We start from the raw sequence: 18,691 nt of genomic DNA on the forward strand, positions 1-18,691 counted from the left end.
CATTAACGCGGCACAGTGTTTCGGAAATAATCAAAGGTGGTTCATTACTACTAGCAAGTACAAGTATATATAGCGATTTACTATAGCAAGTGAACAATAAGCCTTCGAAGCCTAGTTTTTCCTTTAAAAGTGCCAAGTAGCCAACGTTCACATCCGCTTGAGTAAGCTTCGCAAGTAAGTAAACGCAGAATCTTGTCGTTACTGATCACGCCTTGAAATAATCAGTCGTTTTGCCCATAAACCAACCAGAGTAGGCGGCCAACACATGCTTGAGATCCAATGCCAATGTCTCACATAAGTAGGGCATTAGTTTACGCTAGCAGACGGAAGAAATCGTCAACGGATCGCTGCTGCATTTGACATCAACGGTTAGGCAGTCAGGTCAATACTGGTCTTTACTTTCCAACGTGTGACATCGGGCGACGATAAGGATGCTATACATTACACGAAAGTCACATTCCAGCGGTCAATTTTGAGATTATCTCGATCAGCGATGCTTGGAAGTTACTTCGAATCCATTATTCGCGGGTCAATTACTTACTGTCAAGTCACCCGAGGGCAACCGTTCGCCTATTACCAACACAATTGCGGTGGAACGCCTGTGAGAACCTGAGATTTCGTTTGACATGTTCGTCTGTAATTTTGTCTGCATCAATGGCGAGCATCTGGCATTCAGATAAAGCGGTAGATTCGTCATTATTTGCAAACTTCTTACATACCTTTGGATATGAAACTATAATTTTATGAAATACAGCTAAGCTGTGTTGACGACCCTGATCCAGAGGTGGTCGTTAACGAGATATGTCTATTTTTTCGGAGTACTCAAGACTGTTTGTCCTACTTACGACGCATAACTTACTCGGGTGGTCATGTTTGACACTAATAGCACTTTATACTACTCTTCCTTAACATTTTTTTATTCAAAACTAGGGATTTTTTTAAATTTTGGATTCTATAAAGAATAAAGTTGTTTTGGAGTATATTTTCGCATTTTTACGAGTAAAATCGTCATAACAAGTAGATGAAACAACCATGTATTGAGGTAGGCCTATGTGATTGCATTTCGAAAATTGCAGCTATTCTTGGTATTATCTATCACTTTTCGTTGGCCGGGAAGATGCATTCAGCAATTCATAAAATAACGAAGTCCAAATAACTCATAAAATCTACTTTTCAAACTGCTTACTTAAATACTCTTCATACCCTTAATTTCTACTTTCGAAGTAGCTGTGACATGCTTTAGAAATCTTTACTTTTACTTCTAATGTAGATGAAATTCACGGTCTTGGCTATATATACTTTGACTATCTCTGATACACTGATACTGATATACGCACATATATATATACACCTATGCTAACATTGTGTGTAAAGTTTGGCCTGTTCGGACATTCTTTCAAATGCAATTCAGCATAGAGAACATTAAGATACCAAAATGAAAACGAAACGCCTTTACTGTTCTTGCTTAAGATATAAGATTACCAATTGCCCAAGCAGATCTCAGAATATGTACAGGATGTACACACATCTCTATTTTACCATCTTAGATCTAATCCCTATCACTACATCGACGACAAGAAAAAGCTATTTCAGTTCAACACAAAGATTAGAGCTCTGATTGCGTATTTCTCTGCTATAACATGACAGTCTTTTACAGTCTTTGAGACAACAATAATAATTCAATCACCGCCATTTATAATGATTCGCAAATCTTCTCTGAAATTGCTACTGGACTTCATGTATCATAAGAGCGTTCGTCGGGTTTTGAGAAAGTAAGTTCAACCCGTTCCTGAGTACTGAATCAAATATAAGCAGGCCTTTTTTCTTTACAGATGCGCTACGGTCGTGAAGATGGCTGCTTTTATCCTGTGCCTTATGATGCTGTCGGGTTTCTTACATGCTTCCTTCGAGCAATCAGTACTAGAGCCCCAATCGAGAGGTGAATTTCAAGAGATTGACATACATACAGTCCTACATGTTTGCAAGGACCCTAAAATACAAGTATCACATTCTATGAAATGCATCCTTATGACTCCACTCAATACCGCGTTATATTGAGCGGACACTGTTCAGTAGCGAAGTAGCCTACTTCTAATTTTTCGAAGTATTACAATAGAGTTTGTCAGCTTGTAGACGACTATTTGCTCGAGCAAGTATGTTTTTAGGTCCCTTCCATACTTCTACTTGAACTGTACCTTTCACACTGTTGATTTAATCAAGTTTGAATTAGTTTTTGGATAAGCTCCCAGTACTTTTACGAGTGGAATTTCCATGGAATCCGCTTGAAATAGTCTCTGTATTTTGGTAGCTATATAAATATATATTTGAAGTTTGGTTCTATTTGTATTGTCTTATTAGCACGGTTGTAATCACGTCACAAGGTCCCGAGTCATAAGTCAATTATACTTTTAAAGATTCGACCCAAGTCCAGTCGATTCATTTTCAATTCACAACCGAGTCAAGTTCGGGTCGATGTCACGGATCAAAGGTTCTATTCCGAGTCAGCGTGTTATGACTCGAGTACGAATCCAAGTCATTGTGTTCAGCACTCATTTCCTCGTTCAATCGTGTTCAGTTCACTTTTTACAACTCTGTTTGGATTATCGCATTCATATTATAGTAATTTGTATCCAATGCTCCCTCTAAGCTGCGCATGTGCGCAGATGCGCAGTGCTGAGACGGTCTCTGCGAACAGAAAATCTCATTTGCGCACAAAAAATCCGAAGTAATGACATTTATTTTAGTCGTTACACACTGTCTTCCTAGGGTCTGCGCAGTGAATTGGTGAGTGTGCGAAGAATCGTCCAAAATTAGAGGGAACATTGTTTGTATCCCTTTACACAGTTTCCGACCTTATTTTACTAAAACCACTACTGATTGACGAAATACCAGTAATGTGGTAGCTTAGAAGTATACTAATCTTCGAAGTTACAACGAAATGCCTGTCTTGGCCGTCTGAGTCTCGAGTCATATGACTTGCGGTACTAGTCATGCGCAATAACTCGAGTGCAGGTCGCGTCAATACACAGATTGACTCGAGTCGGGTCATTACTAGGGATGGTGTGAACCTCTGGAAGGTTCAGGCTCGTGTGAACGAGAACCTTTTTGAAAGGTTCTGTGCGAACGCGAACTTGAACCTCATGACGTCACGGGACGTCATATTACCAATTCCAACCCTACATTCCAGTGAAGTGATAGCCGATCATAATGCACACGATATCTATAGAGACCACTCGGGTCACATAATGCCACGACACTAAAGTGCATATTGACGTTTTAAACGTCGCCAAATGCATCAGCTGGGACAATCAAATGATATAATAATGCCATAAAATCAATATCTTCCGTCGCTTTGCCAACAATTTCGACGAGGACTGCAAGGGAATATACGCTTACGTCAGGGGTCGGCAACCCCCGGCACGGGTGCCATTTGTGCGCCTGCTAGATTTTTGACATCAGACAACGATATAATTTCCATTGATTGGTTGAATAAGCATCATTCGCTGATTACCTACATGTAGTGTATTTCGCTCTTGATGTTGTGTGATTACACACACCTCACAGCAGAGAGTCACTAAATGGTCATAAACGGAAAGCTCGATATTTCGAGCAAACTTCTGCAACAAAACAAGTAAAATTCTTGAGATTGTCAAGTTGCATACTCGTTTAGTGTTGATTTTCTTATGCTGCCCGTGCTATTCATAGAGTGTTATGCAGTTTCAATGCTATACATTTCAACCAAAGATGTTATAATGCAGTGAAAGTTATAATATATAAAAAAGGTTCACAGTGCAGAACCCACCAAGGTTCGTTTGTGAACGTGAACCTCTAAATTTCGGAGGTTCAGGCACAGAACGCGAACGTAAACCTCACGTTCACACCATCCCTAGCCATTACAACCCTGGTCATTAGTCATTTTGCGTTGGTGCCGAAGATACAAATCGTGATTTCGAAAGAGCTGCCGCCGAATAACCACCAAACGTATGCGAACCATCGACGAAATCCACATTTGAAGCTACTTTTTCGATTACACTTTACACACTCCCATATTTTTGAAGAGCTTTTGGCATTGTTTAGGAAGTCACTATACCCACCTGCAGTTCCGAAAGCATTCACTGCCGATTAACTGCAAAATTCATGCAAATTCAGGACCAAATCTACTTTTCAAAAGTACCTACATGAGTATTTACCGTGGACATGTCAATTTTTTATCTCCACTTGAAACTTTTGATACGTCCTCCGAATCGCTACTGCTACTTTTACTTGAGTATGGAAATGTACATCACAAATCATATCTTTCTGAGTAGAAACACCGCTCACAGATTTAGTTCTTAACTGGTATCTCTATTGATTTGTAGAAAACGGAAAATTCCTATTGCGTCACCAACGCCAATTAGCTGACGAGAGGTCAATAAGAGACGAAGTCGCCGCGCCGGCATTACAAACTTTACGTAAACCCAACGATGTAAAAGTCGCGTCGCAGCTATCGAAAGACGCGCGATCGTCTGAAAGCGATGACGAATTCGTTCCCAAGCCTGTGGCGCTAGGTAACGTTCCACTGTACATGGCCGTTGATTACAACGTTTTCAAGACCAGGGCTTTCAAGGACAGGGAGCGGGAGATACAGCTGGGTTGGAGCAAACGCATACAAGCGAAACAGTTTTCTAAGGTATATGTAGCTGTAACGTCCAATGTCAAATTTAACAACTTTGGCGACCTCTTGCTCTGGCTAATATTCGTTGCGTTACCTATTTTCAGACGCCTCCGAATCCAAACTTCGTGTTCCACAATAAATTGCCGAAGAGCGGAAGTTCGACGATGAACAACATCTTGAAAGCTCTGAGCAAAGACAACAAGTACGTTCGTGGGTGCCTTATTCCGTCTCGCATGAACACCGGTGGTATCGCCAGGTTATACACGGTAGCTCAGGGGTTCCCAACCTGGGGGGCGCGCTCCCCTTGGGGGGCGTGGGAAGCTCTCAGGGGGGGGCGCGAGAAATTGATCACGTCTGTATGAATTCTGACTAAAAATGTGCTTCACAGTCATTCTGAGAAGACGATTGTTAAAGATGAAACTTATTTCGTAATAAAGAAATCTCGCCAAATTCTAACTCCAGCGGTCGGGCTCAACGGAGTATAGGCTGATTTTAACTTCATTTGAGCAAATTTTTGATATTCTTTGAAAATTTGGAGCAATTCCCACGTGTAAGTCATTCATTACTTCATAGCTTTGTCAGTAGCCTAAAGTTTGGTGCGCTGGGTAGCTGCTGTTAATAATTGGCGAACTGCACTGCCTAAGACAGATTTAGATACAAAATAAGTTGCCCGGTTTCGCGCTCAGTTAAGTTACCCTAAAAACGCAATTACTCAATTCCAAAACTGATAAAATTTAGCATGGCAGTACAGAACGATGCCGTGCCCTCTGTAGTCACTACCAGCATTAGGTGCAACCTACCTACCCAATCTATGTGCAACCTACCTTGAAATAATTTGATGTCCTGTTCAATGTTTTATTTCTATTTTCAAACAAGTTTGGGGAAATTTGTCGGAAATGTTAAAGACTCAACAACTGGAATGCGGATTTAAACTTGGCGTAAGACATACCATATGTAATTATGTATACTATTAGATCACGGAAGGGCAACCTGTTGCTGTAGATGGGAATTTGTGCGGCCGTCGACAACTAATTCAATTGGTATGTGTTGGCATCCGTCGACATGCAAATTGAAATTACAAATTCACTCCCAAATATTTGAGAGATTTCACTTACTTTTGAAATTTTCTTCACACCCCGCGCAATTCAACATAACTTAATTTTTCGATATTAATAGTAGCGCCCTTCTCACTCTGAGCCGGAATCGGAATCGTGTGCTCCTCACGAAAGAAATTTGTTTATGGTACATTTGGGCGATTTCAATATATTTCCACTACCGATGCAATCGACAATCCTGATCGGGGGTCAAGAAATAACAGCATGCAACCAAGTGACTTATAACATTTGGCCCACCCGAAGATGCATTATCATTTATAACTTGCCCTAAATTTTAAAAAGCTCTCCCTCAATGAACTCTACCGGTGTATCTGATCACATGGACTAAGAGAGGATAAATATTTGTTAATAATATGTGATACTGCTACTATTAATTACGGAATTCATTCGTGAATCTCAAAAATCCCAGCACTATTCATAACGTTGCGACTCGCAATTTCGGTACGTACAAAAGGCTTTTGTTAAAAGTATAATAGCCCGGACTCCAAAGTTCAACGACAATGGATATGGACAGATTAACATGGGTATTTCGCGTTCAGTTAGTTCATTACGGCTATGCCCTGGAATGCTGCCTTAGGCTACATGAGTAATCGAAATGGGCCGTGATTAGCAAAAAGGTTGCCTACCTCTGTATTAGATGATGTGCTCTTTTTGACATGACGAAAAGTGTAGGGGGGGGTCAGGGGGGGGCGCAATATTTTCGACCATCCCCAAGGCGGGCGCGTGTCCAAAAAGGTTGAGAACCACTGCGGTAGCTGCATACAAGTGGGACTGACAGTGGATATGACTGTTTCAATCTGATCCTGGAATAAAACTAGTGATCGAGTTTAAATTAGTTGTCAGCCAATTATATCCCTAAAATCCGTCCGATATTTTACAAAAAGCCATTGACAGTAACTAGTAATTCAACCCGATTCGCTAATCGTATAGATTTTACTTGCTAAAACCGACCACTTGACAACACTATTAGGAGTGGTTGTTTGATAGCTGGTATTGGAGTCGCAAAGCTTGTAGCTTTTAACTCATGTTTCTGAGGAAAATCGGCATGAACTTTTAACTATAGGTCCGTACAGTGACGTGCGGTGAGGTTCATGACTGGTGAGGTACTGACCCCCCCCCCCCCATCCCACACACACACACACACGCGCGCATGCGTAACTTATCTAATAAATATACACGAATATGTGAATGACAACATAAGCATGATAAACCGGTAGGCGGGAGCGTTTCCTTTGCACCCTGTTAGCTGCCATTATACATTCTATAATACATATTTAAATTATTTCCTTTTGTGAAATATTCAGTTATATGCAAATTGCTCAACGAAAAGGATGAAACGAAAAGGACAACACTATTTTCTTTAAGATCCTAATTTCGGTTTTATGTTCGCTATTGCTCGTCCAATCTTCTGTTCACAAGATGGAAATGAACAGTGTAATGTCACACACTAGCATAAAACTTGGTTTAAGAGATCATTCAGACTGTGGCAAATCAGGCTTAGATTGATGATTTTGGTTGACAGAGAAAGAGTCTTTATTTTCATCCAACCAAAATACATAACAGACGGCAATGATGGTGGTACAGAAAATATGCATGCACTGCACAATCGCACATACACACTATTCGGTATTAGATAGTAATGATCGATACGACCTTGAGGGTCAACTAGTCTGATCACTGGGGAATGGGGATGCAGATTTCCGTGGATTAAAATTCGCAAATATGTAAGACCTACAAGGTTAGCTGATGAAGTTTGGGACCTGTTTCTTATCACATCAGCCATCTTCACATCCAGGTTATTTAGGCTACTCGTCGCCATCTGTTCCAAGCGGTGTCTTAGAAATGCCTAGAAGCGGGCAGCGTTACAAGTCGGCAAATACTAATATGAAATCTTAACATCGAATAGCGACCTGGTGTAAATGACTATTGCAGTCGAAAACACTATAACGACCACAAACAACGAAAGCGCAGGCTATGTAAGAATAGCTATCACATACCACAATTTACGGTTATAGGTAGGTCTATATGGGTGGAAAATACATATCAGCTACATCAGTAAGGGAATGTATTTGCTCCGCATTACGTATCGGCCGTCGCTACTATACAATTCCTACCAGACTGTTGGTTTCCGAAATCAATAGCGCGTTCACTGCGCTGCGATTGTCCCATTGTTAGCGAATAGTGCATGAGGCAGAGTCGTTTGTGCCTCACCTGGCTATTGCTTATCTGCGATGGCATTGTCTGTAATAAAGCCGAATGTAGCATTCATTGGCGATTTTGAGGGGGTTCTGGTGCTCTGACACTGTTAATATTTGGATTTTCAGAATCTGTGCGACGATAGCGTTTGATTGATACCAGTTATTATGAATTCCGACCTGTTTATGATGAATTGCATTGTCGTAGGTGAGGCACGACCCGCCCGTGCCTCACCCGTGCCTCACATCTCCTTTGGTGCTGTACTTTTGAATATAATTATGCAAATTGATGATGTTGGATGTTAAAAATGTACATATTTAGTTATTTATGTACATCGATGGAAAATATCAATAATCATCGAGGGTTTTCACAATTTTCTCTTCCTCACCCTGACGACAGGTGAGGCACTGCCTCACTTGCCTCATTTGACCGCCCGTCACTGGGCCCGTATATCATGGTAGGCTGAAAGTCATCGGAACTGTTCCACCAATCCTCAGTTTATATCAGTGCATTGGATGTAGTGGATCACATATTGTAAATCTCGTAATATAGGCGGCTTCGTATTAGCGATAAAGTAGTTCGTTTTCTCGCTGTTTTGACTACTGCGACATCAAGTGGTGTATGGTACTACAGCTATATTTCTTCTCTGGAGGTGGCAGGATAGCGCAGTGGTACGTTCCACGGCCGAAGCACCAAGGAGTTTTGAGTGTCATCTAGCGGGGTTCGAAATTCCAACGTATGTCTTGGAGTTTTGTCTTGCTAATCTGCTCCACACCATCCGAACCGCGTAAGCGGTGTCTTAGAAATTCCTAGAGCGAAAGTGGGCCATGTTAAATCTAAGCAGAACCGAAATTTTATTATTGCATATCTCCCGGTGTAATTGAAGCGACCAATGAAGTCAATGCGTCACGAATATTAAAACAACAACGGCTAATTATATCACGTGCTGATTAAGTGGTTACTAATAGTAAAGATAAATACCCAAGACCTAGATAGAGATTTGAAGTGAACCTCAATGCGTCAGATGACGTTTTCGCTTAAAGTTCATTGAATGTCCAAATTATATTATGCGTCCTGATCGCGAGGCGTATAACGCCCTTCGTACTACTTTTTCAGATTCAAGTTTCTTAAAATGGAGACTTCCGATTTCCTAACGTCTGACGATTCGTATCTCATCAACGAATTGGAGTCAAAAGTAACGCCGCCGTTTCTCCTGCTCAAGCATCACAGATTTCTGAACTTTACCAAGTAAGAATCGTATTTACAATGCATGTTTCTCCCATCATAATGCTCATATATCAATTGGCCTTAGGAATAGTGCGAGACTATACGTATCACATTGCGTTCGGTATGCGGACCTTTATCATGTAATACTAACCGTTATAACCCAACAGACATTCGTGCACTCAAACAAGTCCTATTAGGTTCATAGTGAACTTTTTTGGGTAACATATAAATGTAACAATTGAATACTATATCTATATTGAAATGAACACGAGTATTAACCGCTGGCACTCGTCAGGAGTAATCGTTAGCAACTAGTAGAGTAGAGAATAAATAAATGTAACAGCTATTTATGTCGTGTTGCGCCAATCTTATGTACATGCCAATTGCGATTTGCTCATTTCATTTGGTCGGCAGCGTGAAATTATCCGTCACAACACAACCCAATCACAACTCAATCCACTCAGGCTCATCTTATCACAACACATACAATATTATACAGAGACGATGGTTCCTTACCAAATTTTACCGTAGTTGCTATGTATGCAGACTAGTTGCACTGATACTTTACAGTTTCGAGGTTAAAACTGCTGTCTTTCTACTCCCCTTATGCTGTGAAGTAGGTGGTAGTTTCTGAGTAAACTCTTAACGAAAAGTGTGTATTCACACCCGATGGGTGGTACACGAAAATAGAACCTCTAACTCAGAATTATATTGCGGTTATAGACTCTACGAGCATACATTCCTATGTCCCTAGGTGCAAGCATCATTTGGATTGAAATGTTGTATTTGATTTAAGCCATAGTGTAAGTCTGATGTATGTTCTGATTGCGTGTATACGGTGTATATTCACACCATTATGTCACCGTTGCTACAAGGACGTGAATAAACATCCTTTTTCGCTAAGAACGTAAGTTTGCATCTCCTTTACGTTTGAAACTGTCTTAACAACTGAGCTAAACAGCCCCCTATCACTGTAACTGAATATAATTCCAAACATATCAACTATTCGTAGTGTCATTAATCATATTTCGTTAGTCGCTATGATGTGCTTTGAAATTTCGGAAGCAGCCATCTCCGATGAACTGTAAAAAGCATGGAGCCCCTCAACCGAGTTAAAATTTGAAGCCACTCACTTAAGTATATTATTCGGACACTCATTTTCTTTTCCACTTGTAGCAGTTTTAACATGTCCCGGAAGCAAACGAAGTACTGACGAATTACTTTTACTTTTCGAAGCTTTTCGAGTGGATTTTGCCTACTCGCACTACTCCCAGAATTGGTTATGCTTCTAGACTACGTTTACTTCTACTTGATAGTTTTCATACTTACTCTTACTTACTTTCAAATCGGTACTATGCTACTTCTACTTGAGTTCAAGCGACTAATTCGACCACCACTGCTTGGAAATACCTACTAGTACCACTACTACTGCTATCGATTGAGTAAAATGTACGATAGTGGGCCTACTTCTGCATCTACCTGAGTATCGAAGATGGATACTTAGAACGGCCTAATAAGGGGCGAGATAGCGCAGTGGTATAATCCGCGGCTACAACACCAATGGGTGCTGGTTCGAGTCCGACCGAGGTCGACTTCCGAATTTCGATACCTAAGTGTTGGAGGTTTACCTAGGCTCCTCCTCGTCACCTCATCCGCGTCAGCGGTGTCTTACAAAAATCCTAAGAGGTGGGCCGTGCTATAAGTCGGCAGTTGCGGAAAATAAAAAGAATATCGGCCTGGTGTAAATGACCATAGTAGTCGACAAACACCATGAATACCCCAAAACAAACAAACAAACAAACGGCCTAATACCAATACACTGAATTGCGTCACAGAAGCCACCGGGACCAGCCGACGTATATCAACGTGATGCGGGACCCGCTGGAGTGGTTCACGTCGCGATATTACTTCTCTCGATTCGGTTGGAACAGGAAACCGGGCTGCAGGAAAGCGGATTGCGGCATGAGCGAAGCGGAAAGGAAAATGGTGAGGAAATGTTAATCAGCAGTGTTGGGATGACTCGAGTCAGACTCGAGTCAACATTTTCGTATGACTTGACTTGACTCGAGTCACTTTGCTAAAATGACTTGACTTGACTTGACTCGACGCTTCAGAAATGTGGATTGACTCGTGACTCGGAGCAAAATTTACGGGTCAATTTAAAGTCATTGAGTAAACGGTGTCGATTAAATCACCCTATCTTTTGTTTGTTCGGATTGTTCGCGATACACCGATGCCACTTGTGAAAGTAGCCAGTCATTCACTGATTGTACGTTTCCCTGATCATCCATTGTTACATCAAAAATAATTGACCGCAGACGAAACGATCACAGCTTATAGGTTGTCGTATTAGTAGTAGCATTAGATTAATTTAACAGCAACGTATGTTTGTTTCTTAGACGACTCAGTGCTTACAATACTACGCAGTGCTCACCTTTACCAACCCTTTTGTATAATTTACATCGAACGATCATCGGTTATGCGTTTATATCCTCGCGAATGTGTATAGATGGGTAGTGCATAGTGCCATATCAGTTTGTTGCAACTTCTCGAGGCTTCGTATCGATCCTCTATTTCTCTGATAATAGCAGACTGTAGCATGTAGTATACGCAGTTACTCGCGTATTTTAGCAGCATGAGCGATACAACGCCGTTTTGCATGTAGATTGAACTTTTATTCGTTATTTGATTCAGAATAAATGGTCAATTAATCAGTCTTTCACCCAGTCAGCGAAATGTAATGACTTTGCATCGTCACTCATACTTGAATCGTGACTTGACTTGATTTGACTCGATTTGACTCGAGTCACCTCCAAAAATCGAGTGACTTGACTTGACTCGAGTCAAAATGTGCACTGACTCGAGATGACTGGTGACTCGAAGGTAGTGACTTGATCCAAACACTGTTAATCAGTAACTGGGTTTCTTGGGGAAAATGTGCAGGGGACGTGAACAACATTGTACTGATCTATCATTGACACTCATACACAATACATAATAGTGATTAGTGATAGCTATTTACAAAGTTCCAAAGTGTACCTTTCATACGATCGCAAAGGAAATAATCACTGTTACACTTAGCCTACTTCAGATTACAAACCCTTAATCTTGCTATGTCAAACTGGTAATACTTTCTTTGCGGCCGCATAAAGTGCACACAGTTTAAATTTGCAATTCGCGAGGTTATATTGTTATAATGTTGTAATGCTCTGGGTTGAGCAGTTGTCAATAATGTCGCGACTCCACACGCAGGCCTATATTGGTGTTATGTTCCTGATCTTGTTTGAACAATAGCTCATACGACGAGGTTGCAATATGAAATCAGTATATTATACAGCAGAATAATTTTAAGGCAGCGACACGATCGAGAGTGCAGTTAAACGAAAGACGTGAACAGAACACAAAGGGTATAAATACAAGCACGACACACGAGGAAATAATGATTGGCGGTAATTACTAGTCCTATAGAAATTAGGAGTTAAACAACACTGAACGTAAATGCACGAACATATCAATTGGTAGCCTCATTCTATATTTATTGTATGCTATGATGAGGCAAGTCATGTTAATAAGTCTTCAATAGCGGAAAACAAGTAGTTTTGCCGCAAAACTGTCAAGTAGGTGTAGAAGTATTCGAAAATGATACAACCACTAAGCAGTAGAAATGGGTAAATCTATTTCGGTGATCAAAAAAGCAGAAGTATAGGCCTACATCGTTACAGACCACCTCAAAGTACATCCAGATCTGGATATGATATTGCACGATATCACGTGAATTGTTTGATTTTAATCTGCTCATATCTTCACATGGTATCAACTGTAGCTATATGTCGGCAGTGTCATACTGTTAAAGCACTAATGATTGATGATATTTCCAGGAGATCGACGATTGCGTGAAGAAAAGACACCGGGAGTGCATGAATCCCTGGATGTACATTCAGTTCTTCTGCGGCACTTCGCCGGAATGCAATAAGTAAATCGCTTCTCTGCTTTTCAATTTTGAAAAGAGATTGACTATTCCTTTCCGCATTACAGCGTTACGTCTCTGGCTCAAAAAGAAAAAGCTACAGAAATTGCAAAGAAGAACATCCTTGACGAGTATCACGCCATGGGCGTTTTGGAGCATTTCGAAGACACGTTGAAGCTTTTCGAACACTTGCTGCCGGACTACTTCAGGAATGCCGTTCCGACGTGGAAATCCGATTGTGAGTATTACGACGGAATAGATATTTAAATCTGGCTATTCCTATTCCTTCCTTTTGATTAGAGAGTTAATCCTAAAAGTGGCCCAAAATTCTAGATAAAAGCGTCACATGCAACTGTCGTGACTTTTCGCAATTGAATATGTCCGCAATTATATATATAGTTGACGATTGTGCATGTTATTTTGTTCAAATTTATTTGCGTTCGTAATTTAACAGTAATTTGTAAGCCTTCTAAGATTGGCTGTTCAGTTCAAACCGTCATTCAAAGCGGTGGCGACCAATCAAAAGTTAATTATGTCGATGCATAAGTAGCCTATTTGTAAATCTTCTTCCTTTATTCTTACATTAATTCAGTTCTATGTTCATAGTTATTTCTGATTTGGAACATGAATGTTCCACTAAACTCGTTACAATTCTCTGATGAAGCCTACAACGATTATCGTCAGTAACGCATAACGGTTCATTAAACAGGCCACGTGTCCAGAATTCAGCACCAGAGGGTTCCGAAACCTATATCGTGGTGTTATTCACCATCAGCAGATGCATCTCAATTGTGGGTTGCTCGCTTTATGAAAGTAGACCAATAGATGATGGCTGTTTACTGCTGGTAACCTTTATATAAAGCTTTCTGAATTCCCTCTCCTTCAACTTCCAGATGAAAAGATGGAATGTAATGTAACTTATTGACTTCCGTGTATTGGTTTCATGGTCATTTCTATGTCGGATGATGTTTGAGACTTATGTGTGCGTCCTTCATGTACAATCAGGAGCGGGCAGTCGCGCAGTACTTCTGCTGTTGCGGAGTAATCAAGCAGACTTTTTCCAAAATAGCACTAAATTGATGCTAAAGTGGAATTGGCTATTTGGAAAGCTATAATGTGTGATTGGCTACCAAAATGAAGCAACGCCTAATCCACTTACAATTTTTAAACTGTTCAGTTGAATAAATTCCCGGTTCCCCACTATTTAATTCTACTTGAAGGAGCTTTTACATGATTTCAAGTCGCATTTTCAACTTGCAATGCTGCAATTATTACGACGTAACCTTTACCAGACCCATGGTTAATGCCGGTATGGCTATAGCCTATTATGTGCAATTTTACATTGTACTTACATCGACGAAGAGTAGGCTACAAAGTAGCCTTGTTCTAACCTTTATCTACGTTCACTTGCAGTTATCCAAAAGAAGCAGCAAATGACGAAGACGACCTACAAGAAAGAGATGAGCGAGGAATCGAAAGAATTCTTCAGAAACGGGCCGCTGCATTACGAAATCGAACTTTACAAGTTCGCCCTCGAACTCTTCAAGCAAAAATTGAATCACTTTGACCTCAAAGCCACTGTGTGATCGCGCCAGCGAGATTCCTAAGTTTCTTCAAAAATTGCGAAAAGGGCCTGCAATAGCCCCGTATTTTTACTTAAACGGCGTACCTTATGTTGTTGCGCTGTTTAATATAATGCCTTTTTATTATTTTAGTACTATTACTTGAACATTTTGATAAATTAAAATATATTGAAGGTATAATGTAGCTGCTATCATCTGGTATAATTGAGCCTATAAATGAACGCATTGAACGAATCCCTCCCTCATCGGACTTCATCCTGATGAAATATATCCATACATAGGCTATTATCCAGCCTGCCCCTGGAACGTGTAAATTTGCACCTGAATAAGATGATCTTGGATGATCCCTTTTCAGCCGGGTACAGCCCAGTACAATTAATGGATGCATCGGCCATCAACTAAAGCAAACCCGTGGGAAGTTTGACTATATACATACAGACCTACAAACATGGTAGCGAATATATATTAATATCACTTTTATTTGAGTCGCATTTCAAACTATATCTATCAATTTGGAGTTGCTCTATTACTGAACTTGTAGGTTGCAGTCTTGCAATAGGACTATACCATCTATGTGACAGCAGTGGCTGTATGATTACGTAATTTTACTGGGACATTTGTTAATTGAAAGGGTAGTAGTATAAGCACTCAGTACCTTCTACAATTTACCTCACGATTTAAACGCTGTAAGTTAGTGTTGGGATGACTCGAGTCCGACTCAAATCTTGGTTCATGTCTCGACGTCAATCGAGTCACTCGACGACCCTAAAATGAATTGACTTACCTAAGACACGATGTATGTATGACTCGAAGACGAATATTCAAGTAACTTTTCTGCGCTGGCACCTATACGCTTGTATTCATGCAGTATACCTTTTGTACGTAGAGCAGGCTTTCAGGTTTACAGCGTCCAACCATAGTGTCCTATATGGTGTCGACACAGGCAAATCTCACGCCTCAGTAAGCCCATTTACATGGTCAAGTCGTCTTGAAGCCAAGTCGTCTTGGAGTGACGTCATGAGACGGCTTGCCAAAGTGATCGAGTTTACATGGTCATGTTTATCGCATCTCGAGTGATACGCAGCACTTTGTGATTCAGCTCGGGAATATGCTACGGCAGTTGAGATATCCAGAAATACTTCAACACAATTCCTGAAATGACCAAATACACCGTGTATATATTCTTTCTGATAGTTAGTTAGGCAAGTTATATTGTTGGCTGTACCCGCTTCATAAGTTGTGACGCTGAACAAATAAGACCACGTGCATATTATAAAAGCAGTATCATGTACTGATAGAGCTTTTATATTCACCCAGTTCAAATACGTGCCGGTTTCGTGAAATACGAACATGAAATGTTGGTGTGTTGCTGTAGTCTGGATTCGTTTTCAAGTACCGGTGCTGTTCAAGTCGTCTCCAAGCGACTCTGCGGAACGGATTGAGCTCAAGACGGATTGAAGCCGTCTGCCTTTTTCTCTTTTTCAAAAACGAGAGAGTCGGATTGACGAGTCAGCTTCGAAGCTGACCCAAACGACCATGTAAATGGGCTTAGTGAAATTGTATCACGTCATAATTTCCATTTGGCTACAGGCAATTTGACGGTCATTTTTGGCCGGCATGCCGAGCATTAAATTTGGTAAAACGAGTATCAATCGAAAGCTGACTCTGCACTGATTACCAAAATATAATTTTTACTCCGCTCGTGGCCCTGGAACTCCCACAATCAGCCTCGAATTTTTCATTGTTATGGAGATTCGCATTGGGACGCAACAATGCCGAACAATGCTGTCTGGCTCTTTTTCTCTCGAGCTACTCTCTCGTTTCGCCAGATAGCATTGTTGCGTCTCAATGCCAATCTCCATAACAATGAAAAAATCGAGGCTGATTGTGGGAGTTTCAGGGCCACGAGCGGAATAAAATTTATATTTTCGTAATCAGTGCGGAGTCAGCTTTCGATTGATACCAGTTTTACCAAATTTAATGCTCGGCAAGCCGGTCAAAAATGACCGTCAAATTGCCTGTAGCCAAATGGAAATTGTGACGTGGTACAATTTCACTGAGGAGTGAGATTTGTCTGAGTCGACGCCATATAGGACACTATGGTCCAACTATAGATTACTAATCTACGGATAGATACACAACTCCCGCAAAACCCGTCGTTACGCTCGGGCAAGCAGTTACTCTTAGTGCTGAGCAATCTAAAAGCAGAATAATTGGTAGTGCTATAACTGGCGGCCAGGGCGCTGAAAATTAATAGAACTGGTCTTGATCGAAACCTGGTGTCGCACTGATTCCGGCAATACAAATTAAAATTTTGTCAGAGCGATGGAACCACCTTAAAACAGCCCTGAAAGTCTCAAAATCGGCATCGTTCCGAACAATCGCTTGACGAAATTGGTCATTGTTATGTTCATTGTGTCGCGGCGCTGCCATCGTTAAAACAATGCCGATTTTCAGACTTTGCGGGCTGTTTAGGGGTGGTTGCATTGCCCTGAAAAGATTTTAATTTGTATTTGCGGAATCAGTGAGACAGCAGCTTTCGCTTAAGACCAATTATATTAAATTTCAGCGCTCTGGTCGCAAGCTACAGCACTACAAATTACGCTATTTTTTGATTGCTCAGCAATACGAGACCAGGAGTTGCGTATCTATCCGTAGATTAGTAATCTATAGTCAAACTGCCAGTTTTTATCTCCTGTAACTTTTCCCTGTGGGTTAAATTGTTGCCATGGCAACATCTCGTCCTAATAAAGTAATCTATATCTTTAGCGCTGGAGTAGATAACCTATCACGACTACACACATGCATTCCATTTTCTCCAGTTCGCCTTGCATTACGGTAATATGTTTGTAGACATAGTATTTACAATAATTCAATCGGTGGGCTGTACTTTTCTGAGTTATGTTCACATGTCTTGCGCATAACCAAGTGGTGTTCACGTTATGCTGCAACCGTTACAACTTAATCGTGGTGACAATCTTTCACACTCTTACATCTTCATTCGGCACAAATTTAACCGGACAAAACTTTCATGTTATTGCACCAATTATCACCTGTGGTCTATTCGCTATAACAGATTATTTGGGACAGCATGTCAAAGTTGTTAGTGCCAAACCAAATGCATTGGGATTGTTCAATGTTCGCGTTGGCCCCAGAGTTTTCTTCTTGTCTTCACCTACTGCTGTTATATCATCGATAGTAATAACGTGCCCATTGTATAGGGAGATGCATTCGGAACATTGGATCAAAATTTTCCGGTGCAAACCATAAGCCCTACCACCAATCTGGACTGACTGCCAGGGTATCATTGGTCGACACCATGCCACGTTACAATTATTCTGCCCTCACATCTTGTCCTGCATTTTTCTATGTCTGCATTTTAAGTATACGCGACGCTGTCTACGGATGTGCTGATATTTTATATTGTTTACCGAGAATACAATTTGATATCTGTATATCGTGTGTCCATATACATCCGCCGTAAACAGAGATACTTCTACCCGCCCACACGACTCAAGAATGTTCGATCACCGGGAATACTTTCGACGAGTTGGCTTCTGAGCATGTACACTTGCCGTTGTAGGTGCGATATCTGAAAAGTGCAGGGTAAAGGATTAGTCATTGGAGGACATAGGGATTCTTATTCTCGAAACGGGCAGAGAGCCATCTTGTCTCCAAATTACTACACGTTCGGCGCGAATTACAAGAGGTTACAAGAGAACATGTAAAAACTAAACCAGCTATCTCCTTAGTTGACGGTCAACTAATTACTGGATTGTGAGCAGCTCCAGTTCTAGTTTTCCTGGCGGATTTTTGAAAAGTGGATAGTGGTAGTTCTAGTTGTAGTTGCGCATTTTGGACAGTGACTAGTTCTAGTTCTAGTTCTAGTTGCAGATTTTGGATATTGAGTAGTTCTAGTACTAGTTGTGGATGTCGGAAATTGAGTAGT

General features: G+C 40.9%; 2 protein-coding genes and 2 long non-coding RNA genes across 5 annotated transcripts in view; 2 read left to right on the forward strand and 2 right to left on the reverse strand.

Moving 5' to 3' along the window:
* Positions 1-10,868, reverse strand: part of LOC145448602 (uncharacterized) — a 92,466-nt gene extending 81,598 nt beyond the window's left edge. Inside the window, exon 1 of the long non-coding RNA XR_013917974.1 lies at positions 10,746-10,868. This is a non-coding gene — a long non-coding RNA (uncharacterized LOC145448602). The remainder of the gene's footprint in view (positions 1-10,745) is intronic.
* Positions 1,575-15,698, forward strand: LOC145448569 (heparan sulfate 2-O-sulfotransferase 1-like). The gene is made up of 9 exons (XM_080326983.1): positions 1,575-1,772; positions 1,833-1,939; positions 4,359-4,669; positions 4,759-4,856; positions 9,082-9,213; positions 11,028-11,178; positions 13,071-13,165; positions 13,228-13,397; positions 14,573-15,698. The coding sequence occupies exons 1-9, from the start codon at positions 1,699-1,701 to the stop codon at positions 14,743-14,745; spliced, it is 1,311 nt and encodes a 436-aa protein (XP_080183109.1). The 5' UTR covers positions 1,575-1,698; the 3' UTR covers positions 14,746-15,698.
* Positions 15,699-16,295: 597 nt separating this feature from the next.
* On the forward strand, positions 16,296-18,197 carry LOC145448595 (uncharacterized). The gene is made up of 2 exons (XR_013917973.1): positions 16,296-16,579; positions 16,948-18,197. It is a non-coding gene; the product is annotated as an uncharacterized LOC145448595 (long non-coding RNA).
* The window catches only part of LOC145448535 (uncharacterized), a 123,565-nt gene continuing 123,016 nt past the window's right edge, over positions 18,143-18,691 (reverse strand). For both annotated transcript variants that reach the window (XM_080326946.1, XM_080326952.1), the window contains one exon: positions 18,143-18,334. In XM_080326946.1, the coding sequence (XP_080183072.1) occupies positions 18,239-18,334 (96 nt within the window). In that variant the 3' untranslated portion in view covers positions 18,143-18,238. The remainder of the gene's footprint in view (positions 18,335-18,691) is intronic.

The sequence above is a fragment of the Botryllus schlosseri genome, chromosome 1 (assembly GCF_051294905.1).
Source record: "Botryllus schlosseri isolate E-star chromosome 1, Bs_hap1, whole genome shotgun sequence".
In the NCBI taxonomy this organism is placed as follows: Eukaryota; Metazoa; Chordata; class Ascidiacea; order Stolidobranchia; family Styelidae; genus Botryllus; species Botryllus schlosseri.

Coding starts and splice junctions, on each gene's coding strand:
- LOC145448569 (XM_080326983.1), top strand. CDS start 1,699: ATGATTCGCAAATCTTCTCTGAAATTGCTACTGGACTTCATGTATCAT. Junction 11,179..13,070: donor GCGAAGCGGAAAGGAAAATG/GTGAGGAAATGT, acceptor TGATATTTCCAG/GAGATCGACGATTGCGTGAA. Junction 13,398..14,572: donor TCCGACGTGGAAATCCGATT/GTGAGTATTACG, acceptor GTTCACTTGCAG/TTATCCAAAAGAAGCAGCAA.